The 12654-nt window shown below is 36.5% G+C and overlaps 1 protein-coding gene across 3 annotated transcripts in view; it reads left to right on the forward strand.

Annotated features, from left to right (window-relative positions):
• Positions 1-12654, forward strand: part of LOC123682554 (putative inorganic phosphate cotransporter) — a 28766-nt gene that overhangs the window by 9593 nt on the left and 6519 nt on the right. For 2 of the 3 annotated variants that reach the window (XM_045621209.1, XM_045621211.1), the window contains exons 2-6: positions 7672-7802; positions 10789-11104; positions 11452-11672; positions 11726-11878; positions 11934-12066. In XM_045621209.1, the coding sequence (XP_045477165.1) occupies positions 7672-7802; positions 10789-11104; positions 11452-11672; positions 11726-11878; positions 11934-12066 (954 nt within the window). Of the gene's footprint in view, positions 1-7664; positions 7803-10788; positions 11105-11451; positions 11673-11725; positions 11879-11933; positions 12067-12654 lie in introns of all 3 variants that reach the window. The other variant, XM_045621210.1, reaches the window with a different exon arrangement.

Genomic DNA, 12654 nt, shown 5'->3' on the forward strand with positions numbered 1-12654 from the left:
TGAGCCCTGCGTTCTGATTCTCTACCGCCTTGAGAATTTTCTCATTGGAGAGATCATGGCTGTCGGGGAGATATCCGACCAGGATCTCCGGGTGAGGCAATTCTGCCTCTTCGGCTATCCTTAGATCAGCTCCCTCCCAAGGTTTGAGTTTTGGCTGTATGCTCTTCAGCCACTCCACAGTGGCTTTGTCAGAGCATGTCAGCCCAAGCCAGCCTGGCCTCATATGCAGTTGGTGGAACGTAGGCGTTATGGCGTCCTCGTTCCCCAATGCAATAATCTCTTCCATTAGCGATTTTTTGATGGCCATTAGTTGGTCCATTTCCAAAATCACCTCTGGAAATTTTTTGTGCATTATCCCCACCTTCAGACCAGCGGTAGCCTGGCTGTAGGTGGGCCCACCTGATGCGGGACCCTTGGGAGTTCCTAAGGGCTGAGCCCCGGAAGCTCCCGAGGATTGAACTTTGGAGGCACCCGAGGCCTGAGCCCCGGCACCTCCTGAGGACCGTGCGACTTTTGAAGCCTCGCATTTGGCACTCTTTGGCTGCTTGCCTTTAGGCGTGCTGTCCTCCGACCTATTTCTCTTGGTCCCTCGGCCTGTTTTCTGCTTTGGACCAATTGGTTTGGAGGCTTCTTTCCTGGCATCGTCAGGAGCCATCCCTTTCTTTAGAAGGAACTTCATCCTCCTTCTGGCGGCCCCGGAGAGTCTATGTCTCCTGACCGTCAGCTTTTCGAGGCCAGCTACGACCTCTTCATCGCTGCTCTTCAGCAGCATTTCCTCCGCCATGGGGTCAGGACTTGCGCCCTGTTCCTCAGGCTGAGCGAGGCTTTGCTCTTCCTCGATTAGCACATTAGGGCTAGTGCTAGACCCTTCTTTAGTTTTTTCTATCTGGTCCATATGAAGTCCCACGTGCAGCTAGGGAATTTCAGTCACCAGAGGCAGAGCCCCGCATGCCCCTGGAAGGCCAATTAAACCAGAGGTCGCCTGGTATCTGGAGTTCGCATATTCAGGACTAGATCCTTCCACTAGCCACGCAGACTTCGGCATACGCTGTTCCACCTTGTCTTGGGGAAAGTTTTTATTGTGTCTTTCATACACTCGGTTCAGGCGGTTAAGCCAAATCCCCCGGCATGTGTCCTCTGCTCGCGAGACATGACCACAGACATCAGATTCCACATGTCGGTATATCAGGCATGAAGTGCTGATCCCTTGCATACCTGGCATCGTAAACTCCGTGCAATACCCCAAGCCACGACACTACAGCAGGGTATGGGGAGTCGCACCGCATTGGTCAGTGTCGGTCGATCACTGTCCAACTCTCGCCCCGAGGAGGCTGCGGTGAACCATGCCAGCACAGACCTTGGCATGGCTGGGGTCGACTAATCCCCCGAGAGCTCGATTTGACCTTAATGTTATATTTTTATTATTGTTTGAAACATGGATGATAACGAATTAATTATTGTATTTATAATATTTATATTTTTTGAGATATTAATACTTAAATACCGTGCAAGCCAAGTAAAGGCTTGATAAGTGTTATTCAGACTCTGCAATAAAAACAACAATAGTTAAAGGGTGTTAACTTTTAACGAGGTCGAAGAACCAGCGACGATGCTGGTCACCCAAATTCGGCAGTTGTTTACGAAAAAATCGAACACGAAATGGTTTTAAGAGATCGTAAATTGGAGTTGCATAAGTTAGTCTATTCGGAAAGATGTTTGGATCTTTTTGACAGGAAGATCTTCAAAATGAGGCATCGCAACACTCCTCATCCCTATTCAAAATCAAGGGGTTATACTCACCCCCGTTAGGGGGTTGAAAGAACGGGGATGAAAAAAGCGGAAAAGTTCTCGAATCAGAAATTTATAGGTCCGAGCGATTTTCCACAATTTCAATTTAAAGCCAGAAAATCGAGTTGTTAAATTTTCGTTGGACTACAGTGTATATTCATCACTACAGTCCGTAGCCAAACAAAGCATCAGCTGAGTGGAAAATGGTCGTTGAAAGCCATCCAAAATGACTGAAACATAAGCTGGCAAAGTTATGGCATTCGTATTTTGGGACGTGAATGGTATATTGTTCATTGATATACTTGCAAAAGATAAAACCATCAACAGTTAATGTTGATTAAGTGCAGTTTCAATAATTGGCTATATTAGAGCTGCATTCTCAAATGGTTTGGAAATACAGAGTGTGTACCTACCAAAAAAGTGGAAATGACCAAACACATACACTGTGTCCGTAAAGTATGGAACATATTCATTTTTAGCTAAACAGACCATTTTAACAAATAATCCTGAAACACGTCGATTTTTGATTTTAATTCACCGTATTTTAAAATAATAATCTAATATACAGGGTGAATTACTTTCGAGTAATGACGTCACCGTCATTTTTTTTGAATGGAACACCCCCATTTTGTCTCAATTTTCCGATTACTCTAGCTGAGCTGACTTCAAAAATGTATCACATGTTGATTCCAATTGACAAAAATACAATAGTTTTGTGTGTGCTAATAAAATAACGCATAACATTCTTCATTAGTTAAATTAACATTATTATCAAAAATACTAATTGTCTAGCGGCAATTGATTTGAATGTAACACCCTGTAGTTTGTTACATTTTTAGATTAGTAAAAATTCAAAACATGTTTGGTACTTGTGGTCTAGCAGACAGAATATCAAAGAAATCATTCTTATCAATTCAAAAAAAAACATAGTAGTTCAGTTTTTTGTGAAATGTCATTATTTGTTTAGTAATTTATTGGTGTTCAGTATTTTAAATAATATAATACTTCGTCGGTTGTTACTTGATTTCCTTGGTAAGGCATCCCAGAAATTCATTCAAAAGCCATATTAGGAGACTGTAATTGACTGATGGTATATTCATCTTCCTGTCAAAATATTTTTGTGATAACTCCAACTCCAAATTGGAGATTTCAGAGCCAGCATGAAAGACAAAAAAAATTTCACTATGAAGTAAGATTATGTCACATTTACTTAATAAGGGTGAAACCGGTATATCGCTGTTCTCCCTCGATGACATGCATTCTCCTTGGGTTACTTTCGATTATGATTCCTACGTAATAGCGTGGAGACCTTCTGTCTGACAATGGTTATGTAGATGGCATTTTGCTGATACATTAACCAGATAGATAATTAATATCGTATGATATTATTACACACTTGGAAATTGTACTTCTTTTTCTTTTTTTTTCATCATTCATTTCCAAATATCAGCCGTTTCATTCATTACTTATATCGCATTTGAAAAAGTAGTGGTAAATTCTCGGGTCAATTTATATGATTCAAGGTTTGAAAATAAGAAGATTGCCTGAATTCTCGATTATAATGTCTTCGGTTTTTGCTTCCCTACTAGGTACAGCAACAACTCTTCGATTCTTAGGACATTATATTTGTACCTTGAGTGATATATTTATAACATTGTCATTTACACGTGGATCTTGTTCACCAGGATCTTGGCGTTTCTCAACCAACAGCGGTTCTAGGAAACCTTCCAGAGAATTATTTTATTTTTGGATCACGACCAACGTAAAACCTATTTTCTTCGGAAATTACGTTAGATACCACAATGGATTTATTGAAAATCGAAATAATGAATATTTTCCTGGTAGTCAACTTACGTGACTTCTTCGGTTGCTGACATGAATTGAAAATAAATACGTGTTCAATGTTGTTCACATGGTATTTCCCAGTAGCGATGAATATTGGCAACTCGATAACTTTTTAAGATTAAAAAAAAGGTGAGAATATTAATAGTATCAATACTAAGATGAATGATCAGTTGAATCAACAATGAGGAAGAATATCAGGAAGTGGTTTCAAATCATTACCGCAGACAAAAAGTATAGGATAGATAATAAACTCGATAGATTAGTGTTTCATAATCTGAGAACAAAGATATTGATTTGTTCTGGAGAATTTTTTGATCTGAAATTACTAGATTGGATTCAGGAAAGATTTTTGAGCGCTCGTTCTTCAAACGCTATAGCGTTTACAATATATTGTATCGTCACTGTGTACTTTATGTACTTTTCAGGTCTTGAGCCTGCAATTGTCTCAAAAGATAATTAACGACTCAGTGATGATGAATGCATTATCAAATTATATTCAACTTGAAAATTTAAGGCAGATTCGGATCTCGAATTCCACGGTTTACCTAGTTAATGGCAAAAATATGACTAGACCATAGAGTAATAAACATGAAGGGTGTTTTTTTTAGAGCTATAGAACTTTAAATAGCAGTAAAACAAAGATGGATTATTCGATTGACATGAAGTTTATTTATCCGCAAGATAATCTTGTGCCATTACATTTTAAATATGATTTCTGGCATATGACCGCCACTACTGGCTCGGATGTAGTCCAATCTGGACGTCCAATTTTCGATGACTTTTTCCAACATTTGTGGCCGTATATCGGCAATAACACGGCGAATGTTGTCTTCCAAATGGTCAAGGGTTTGTGGCTTATTACCAATGACTTTACATAGCCCCACAAAAAGTAGTCTAGCGGTGTTAAATCACAAGATCTTGGAGGCCAATTCACTGGTCGGAAACGTGAAATTAGGCGGTCACCAAACGTGTCTTTCAGTAAATCGATTGTGGCACGAGCTGTGTGACATGTTGCGCCGTCTTGTTGGAACCAGAGCTCCTGGACATCATGGTTGTTCAATTCAGGAATGAAAAAGTTAGTAATCACGGCTCTATACCGATCACCATTGAGTGTAACGTTCTGGCCATCATCGTTTTTGAAGAAGTACGGACCAATGATTCCACCAGCCCATAAAGCGCACCAAACAGTCAGTTTTTCTGGATGTAACGGTGTTTCGACATACACTTGAGGATTAGCTTCACTCCAAATGCGGTAGTTTTGTTTGTTGACGTAGCCAATCAACCAGAAGTGAGCTTCATCGCTGAACAAAATAAAATGGACGTAGTGCGCGATACGTATTCCGCACAGAACCATTATTTTCGAAATGAAATTTCACTATTTCCAAGCGTTGTTCAGGCGTGAGTCTATTTATGATGACTTGCCAAACCAAACTGAGAATAAATCAATTGACAGCTGTTAAATCGGTCGCCATCTTGAACAGAAATGCCTACTCAAAGTTATATACCTCGAAAAAGACAGCCTTTACTTACGACTCTGTTATTCTTTTATTTCCGCTCACTTACATTTTTCATAAAATTATGAAAGGAAAAATCGGTTTCACCGCTATAGATTTTCTGGAATATACGCATTTACCTTTACCATCGTTATCTTGGTATCAAATAATGCACTTTATATAATTTATTTACAGGAATTTTCAAAATTATTCAATGATAATTGTTCCATGAAATATAAAAGAATTAAATGAGGTGAATTTAATGAACCTTGGTTGAAATTTTGCTGATTCCATTCAATGATCATTTTGAGCGTGGGATATTTCAGACAAGGTAATTGAAATGTTGAAGCACCTAAACGTGATGTAACGGTTGGTAATCCAGGAAATGTACAGATTTCCTTGAATCTGCTTCCAGGTATTTTGTTTAAAACTGTAGATATCAGTTGGAGCAAATGCAGTGAAGTGTAAAAATTAAACGTGTGAGTGGAAATTGTAGATACTACTTTGCTCTATGTAAATCTGCGGCCTATTTTCAAAATCGGCATAAACCTTTCACACTCTTGTTCTTGAGAGCAGGGTGCCATTATTTTTCTCGAATTCTCGTTGGTCGCGATTCTTGAGTCAAAAATTTCTATAAATAATATAAATTTGGAATCAGTGATGATTGATTGATACTCGATGATCTAATTAATGTCAATAAGTGTCTGATTAAGACAAAACCTCGGATCTAAAGGGTGTTTTTTCTAGAGCTATAGAACTTCAAATTGCAATAAAACAACGATGGATTATTCGATTGACATGAATTTTATTTATCCGCAAGATAATCTTGTGACATTATATTTTAAATATGATTTCTGGCATATGACCGCCACGGCTGGTTCGGATGTAGTACAATCTGGACGTCCAATTTTCGATCACTTTTTCCAACATTTGTAGCCGTATATCGGCAATAACACGGCGAATGTTGTTTTCCAAATGGTCATGAGTTTGTGGCTTATCCGCATAGACCAACGACTTTACATAGCCCCACAGAAAGTAGTCTAGCGGTGTTAAATCACAAGATCTTGGAGGCCAATTCACAGGTTCAAAACGTGAAATTAGGCGGTCACCAAACGTGTCTTTCAATAAACCGATTATGGCACGAGCTGTGCGACATGTTGCGCCGTCTTGTTGGAACCACAGCTCCTGGACATCATGGTTGTTCAATTCAGGAATGTAAAAGTTAGTAATCATGGCTCTATACCGATCACCATTGACTGTAACTTTCTGGCCATCATCGTTTTTGAAAAAGTACGGACCAATGATTCCACCAGCCCATAAAGCGCACCAAACAGTCAGTTTTTCTGGATGTAACGGTGTTTCGACATACACTTGAGGATTAGCTTCACTCCAAATGCGGCAGTTTTGTTTGTTGACGCAGCCATTCAACCAGAAGTGCGCTTCATCGCTAAACAAAATAAAATGAAAGTAGTGCGCGTTACGTATTCCGCACAGAACCATTATTTTCGAAATAAAATTGCACCAGTTGCAAGCTTTGTGCAGGCGTAAGTCTATTCATGATGAATTGCCAAACCAAACTAAGAATAAATTACTTAACAGCTGTTAAATCGGTCCCCATCTTGAACAGTAATGCCAACTTAAAGTTATATACCTCGAAAAAAAACACCCTATAGTATGCAGAATACTCATCATTTTCTGTATCTACCTGCTGAAATCCAAGGTTTGGCAATTATTGCTCTCCTATTGTCGTCCGTTGGCGGGCTCGAAGTTTGTTTTCTGAATTTCTGATATAATTGGGTATTCATCTCAATCATTTTGAGTTGATATGAAACGTTGATTCACTATGGGGCATGAGAAGTGCGTTTTTTGTGGAGAAACTCGCGAATTCAGTGAAATATCGTATCACTGATATCATTTCCGCGTGCTTCATGTCAAATTTGATAGTTCATGATGGGGACAAAATTTGCTCACTGAAAATGACATATGCTCCCTCTTTCTATGTTTATTATTCTGAGGTCGAAATCAAAGTTTCCCTACTGACGAAAACCGAATAATTTAAAACACAGTAGGTATCTATATTTTTATCGCATCGCCTTGGATATTTAGCATAATGAATTGCGAAACATACGTGTAAAACGATAAGAAAACTTAGAACATAAAACGTTCCATTGCTCTTCTTATCCTCTATTCGCCAGCAACTATGTGTTTTATACCTATTATTCTCTATATACTCTCGAAAATGGTTTGTTCACAGTGATACGAAACGTATTGAACCTTTTGAAGGAGTTATCCCTGATGTTGACATTAAGCTCCTTTCTTTTAAGATCTGTTACGTTTATCGAGTATTATTCGAACCAGTTCAATTAATGTTGACTTTTCCGGAACTGCAATTTGTTTGATTACTTGAAATCCGCTACATTTTGCAGTAATTGATATGCTTGAAAGATATCGAATTCAATGCTACTGATTGTTGGTTAATATTCTTGATTTACTCCGTATATTATATACCATAAATTTATACGTGTTTTCCTTCTTTTGGCTTCAGAAATGGGTACGAGACATCTCCAGATATTCCTGCTGTTTGCGGCAGGATTTATAGGTTATGGAATGAGAGCTAATATGTCTGTTGGTATAGTGGCCATGATGAGCGACAAACCACCTGATAAAAGTATACCTGTGAGTACCTTCTTTATGTTGAACTATTAATTTAACAGAGAAATGCTCTGATGGCCAGTGGAACGACGCTAAGGTGCTGGAGACAAGAGATCTGCGTGAATCGGCAAATAATATAGGGAGGCCCTCATAGTATATGAGTTTTTCCGGAATATTTCGGAACAGGTGAATTTTCATTTGAATTATATAGATTATACATTTTTTTGTCACGCAGTAACATTAGACTCCGTTAGAGACTAATTAAAATTAAAGTCCATTAGAGCTTAATTGGAAATATACAGGGTGTACCTAAATAGTGTAAAAAATCAAGCATATGTTCTGTCTAATGAGTTATGAAACATTTTCAGATTGCATGGAATTGAATTGAGTAACCCAAGTTTGTTCGAAGTTTCATATATGTACCTACTTAAAACTTCCTGTTTTTCAGATATTTCGATTTTTTATGAACCTTAGAGTCTTTGGAAGAACCTAATGAATCCAAAATGAATTAATTCAATTGAATATTATTTCAAAAGTAAATACTAGAAGAACGATAATCATTGAGGACTCTACTGGGTGTTCAAAATGAGACGATACATTCATGTTTTATTCAAACCTTAATATCGGTCTTATTCCAAATGATACACCCTGTATTCAATTTTTTTATTCGGTTTATTTTATTACTCAGAAAATAGATATTCCATTATAAATAATCCCGGTATTAACATTTCAATGAGTCTCATTTTGAACACCCAGTTAAATTCTTATTAATTATCAAAAAGTCAGTACTTACCTCCGTTCTTCTAGTATTCACTTTCAAAATCACATTCGAATGAAATAATTTATTTCGAAGCTCTTTGATCTAATTCATGAAAAAAAAAGTTATATGCCGATGGAACATGGAACAAACTTAGGGTCATTTATTCCATAGAATCTGAAGATTCAATTGAAAACAGTGTGTTCCATAAGAAAAACATTGGGAATTTTCAAACAATTCGAGCAAATTGAGCCTAATGTCTCGAAAAATATTCGCAAATTTCGGCGTAAAATTGCATAATCTACTGAACACACATGAAATAATTAATGTCCAAAAATTATACACTGTGTATAGCCGTTATAACCAATTTACAGTGTATTCTGAAAGTTACAGGTATTTAAAAATTCTTCAAATTTTCAAAAACACCTTGTATCTCGAAAAAAAGAAATTTTTTGGTAACTTCTAATATAATTTTCCAACTCTTACATATGTCCTCTATCTAAAGGTTGTCCAACGGATCACTGAACATAGAGCTACATAGAAAGACTTATTCCCTAGATAGTGGACCAAAATAAAATATTCACTTGAATTGTGACCACTCAACAACCAAACTGGTTTTTCCAGATTTGCAGACAATGTCCGAAAAATAAAAGTGAGACTAAACATTTCGAATTGATAAGAAATCAAAACAAATATTCAAAAATGCAGAATTAAATTTCTAGATCGTGTTTCAACTTTGTTTTTGAAGTTGATCCGTGACATTTGTTTTCGTATCTTTTGATTAATTGATGAACAATGATAAATTCATTCCAATTGGGACTTTAGTAAGGGTCTTCTGTAAAACAATGATGAGAAATTTTCACTTGGAATTGGTAATACCACCATCATGTATTCCACCAATTTTGTTCAATTTTTAAGTCCTCGTTAAGGATGTATCATTTTTCAAAACACCTGTATTTTTGAAATTTGAGCCGGAAATGGTATCAAACAAAAAGGTTCGACTCAGGGTTCCACAAATTTGGCCGTTCAGTTTTTTTTCCTGTTGATGTCAAAACTACATATTCGATCGAGATGAAAATTTGCATTCGAGTATACCATTACAAATTCAAGCCCCGTACAAAACTTCATCTTGATTAGGTAGCCAGAATCATAAAAAAAGAGGAATATCGAAAAAAATTAACCAATATTTCCGTGACCATAAAAGTTCAAATTTTGGATGTTAATATAAAATAACCATCTAAATCAAGCTCCGTAAAAAGTTTCAACCTGACACTACATTAGGGGGCACAATTGCCACATGGTTGAACGAGCACTCAAAAGCTTCTGATTTCATGTTAGTGCTTTCGTCATTTTTTTATGGTACCTACGTTGTTGAGTTGATAATTATTTCACTACACAGAAACCTAATTATCTAAATGAGCTAAGCTTATCTCAGCATTTAAACGACCAAAGCGTTAGAATCAGTAAGTCGATAATATGAAAAATTAAATAATGATAGAAATTATTTTATATGTTGGTACTCCGAACTTTCCGCCACGGCTTTATCTGTCAATTCATCAATTTGCCTTAAAGAAATCAGTTCTGCCAACCAACATTTTTCAATGCAAAAATCATTCGTTAAATGATATTTAACGAAATATTCCATTAATTTCAATAAAAATGCAATGAATTAGAGAAAATAATGTATAATACTCGTACAAAAGGGTCATTCTACCACTCGTTCATTCAAAAACTCGCCACTTCGTGGCTCGTTTTTGAATTTTGAACTTGTGGAAGAATATCAATGCCTTCTGCACTTGTATTATAAATAACTATTTTATGTTTACTTTTGTTTCTTCTGTTTTTATACGATTCAGTGAATTTGTTGCCCGGCATTCATTTTAAAAAGACGTTTTTTTCAGTTAACTTCCTCAAATTAGTATAATGATATCAATACAATTCGGCAATTTCAATTGATAGAGAAGAATATAAAACTCTTCAGAAATGGCCAGTTCACGCATTTTGTGGTGTGGAGTCAAATACCTATATCCTATGAATTTCGAAGACTAAAAACTCATTCTTTAAATTTCGAAAAATTTCCGAAGATATCAAAAAGGAAACCTACTTCAGGCAACTCAAAAGAATATAGTAATGGTATGATACAAAATGCAGGAGAAATGATACATACACCTTGGTGTAAAACTATCATTTTCTTTTTTAAGTTCCATATGAATTACAAATTCAATTCATTATCTTTATTTGACTTGTTTCTAGACATATCCAGAATGGGACGACAAGGATACCATCTTATCTTCCTTCTTCTGGGGATACGTTGTATTTCAAATTGGAGCTGGACAGATCGCTGAGAAATATGGACCAAAATATTTCCTCATGACATCTCTTGCCATAGCATCTTGTTTCAGTACAATAATTCCCTACATGGCAGCGCAGTTTGGTTCCACTGGAGTCATCGTCAACAGGGTTATCCAGGGGTTATGCCAGGGGTTCTTATTTCCCTCTACCCACTGCGTGCTGAGCAAGTGGACGCCACTGGCAGAGAGGTCAAGGATTGCAGGATTCGTTTATACAGGTAAAATTCAAATAAATCTTATATTTATATCAAAAGATAATGCTTATTAGCGCTAATTTTTAAGCTTATTAGAGCTTTGATGAGACATGAGGTGTTCAAATTAAAAAACCTCTGGATTTAGGATTCATATTAAATTTGCATGCATTTGCAATATTTCATATCAAGAAGAAGTGGAAGCAGAATATAGAAAAGCTGTTAGCATTTAATATTTGAGTGAACACTACGTCATGACACCGTTTCCAGACTTTTGAACCACCCGGTATATGGCTCAACGTCTCTGTTTCATGGAGCAACCTGAATCTTCCATATATGTGTCGTTTGCTTATATTCGCTTGTTTTGTTCACAGCTGGTCCATTAGGAACAAGTGTTTCTATGGTGGTGACAGGTTACATTTCTGATACCTCCTTTGGTTGGCCATATGTCTTCTACTTGTATGGTTGCCTAGGACTATTGTGGGTTCTTGCCTACACGTATTATGGGTGTAACAAGCCCTCCGAACATAAAACTATTTCAATGGAAGAGAGAAAATATATCGAGGGAAGTACTCAAGCAGTGAATGATGTAGATGTAAGAAACGTTCTCAAAGTAAAGTTTATTTTCGATAATGAGATTTTTTTAAGGTACAACTGAAAACACCATGGGGTAAAATTCTGACATCGTTGCCTTTTTGGGCGATATTGGTGTCTCATGTGGGGAACAACTGGGGATTTTGGACATTGTTGACAGAGATCCCCTCATTCATGTCTTCTGTGCTCAAGTTTGACATAAAAAGTGTAAGTATAAGACAGAACAAGGATGAAATTTCGCTAACGAAGAAATTATTTTCAGAATAGCGAACTTTCTGCGTTGCCATATTTGGGTTATTGCATTCTTGGACTCCTCATCAGTCCTATTTCGGACATTGTAATTGGGAGAAAAATTCTGAGTCTTGGAAGCAGCAGGAAATTCTTCAATTGCATAGGTAACCTTGATTAAATACATTTATTTTAAGATAAGGAACTCACTGATTTCACACATATATTTTACGTTTAAAAAATCCGATTCCGTTTCCTCTGATATAATTTAATTTTTTCTGTCTAATTACCTAATGCATTTTGTGATAAACATTAGCTTTCAACGGAGCTCATATTCGTGATATGGTTTTATTAATCAAAAATTTATAGTCATCAAAGTTCAAGTATAACTGAAATAATCTCAGTTAGTTTCATAGATCATTTGATTCTATACATAATAATCAAATTTAGATATAATGGATGATATGTTTGTTATTAAAGATAGTTAAGTTAGGTAGGACAAAGAAAATTCACAATTGAGTGACAGCCATAAACAGTTCATAGACGAAATATGGAACATCGAAGAGAGGAATGAAAACTGAAAATCCACGATAGCGAGAAATTACGAAATTTGAAGTATTATTTTGAGAATTTGAATTTGATATCAATAGAATTGAAAAAAGGAATTTGAAGTTGGAGTTAAGTTATTAACGAGTTAAAGAAGAATTTATAAAGATATTGAAAGAGTTTTGGAATTGGAATTGAAAAGGGAATTT

This window comes from Harmonia axyridis, chromosome 6 (genome assembly GCF_914767665.1).
Source record: "Harmonia axyridis chromosome 6, icHarAxyr1.1, whole genome shotgun sequence".
Classification (NCBI taxonomy): Eukaryota; Metazoa; Arthropoda; class Insecta; order Coleoptera; family Coccinellidae; genus Harmonia; species Harmonia axyridis.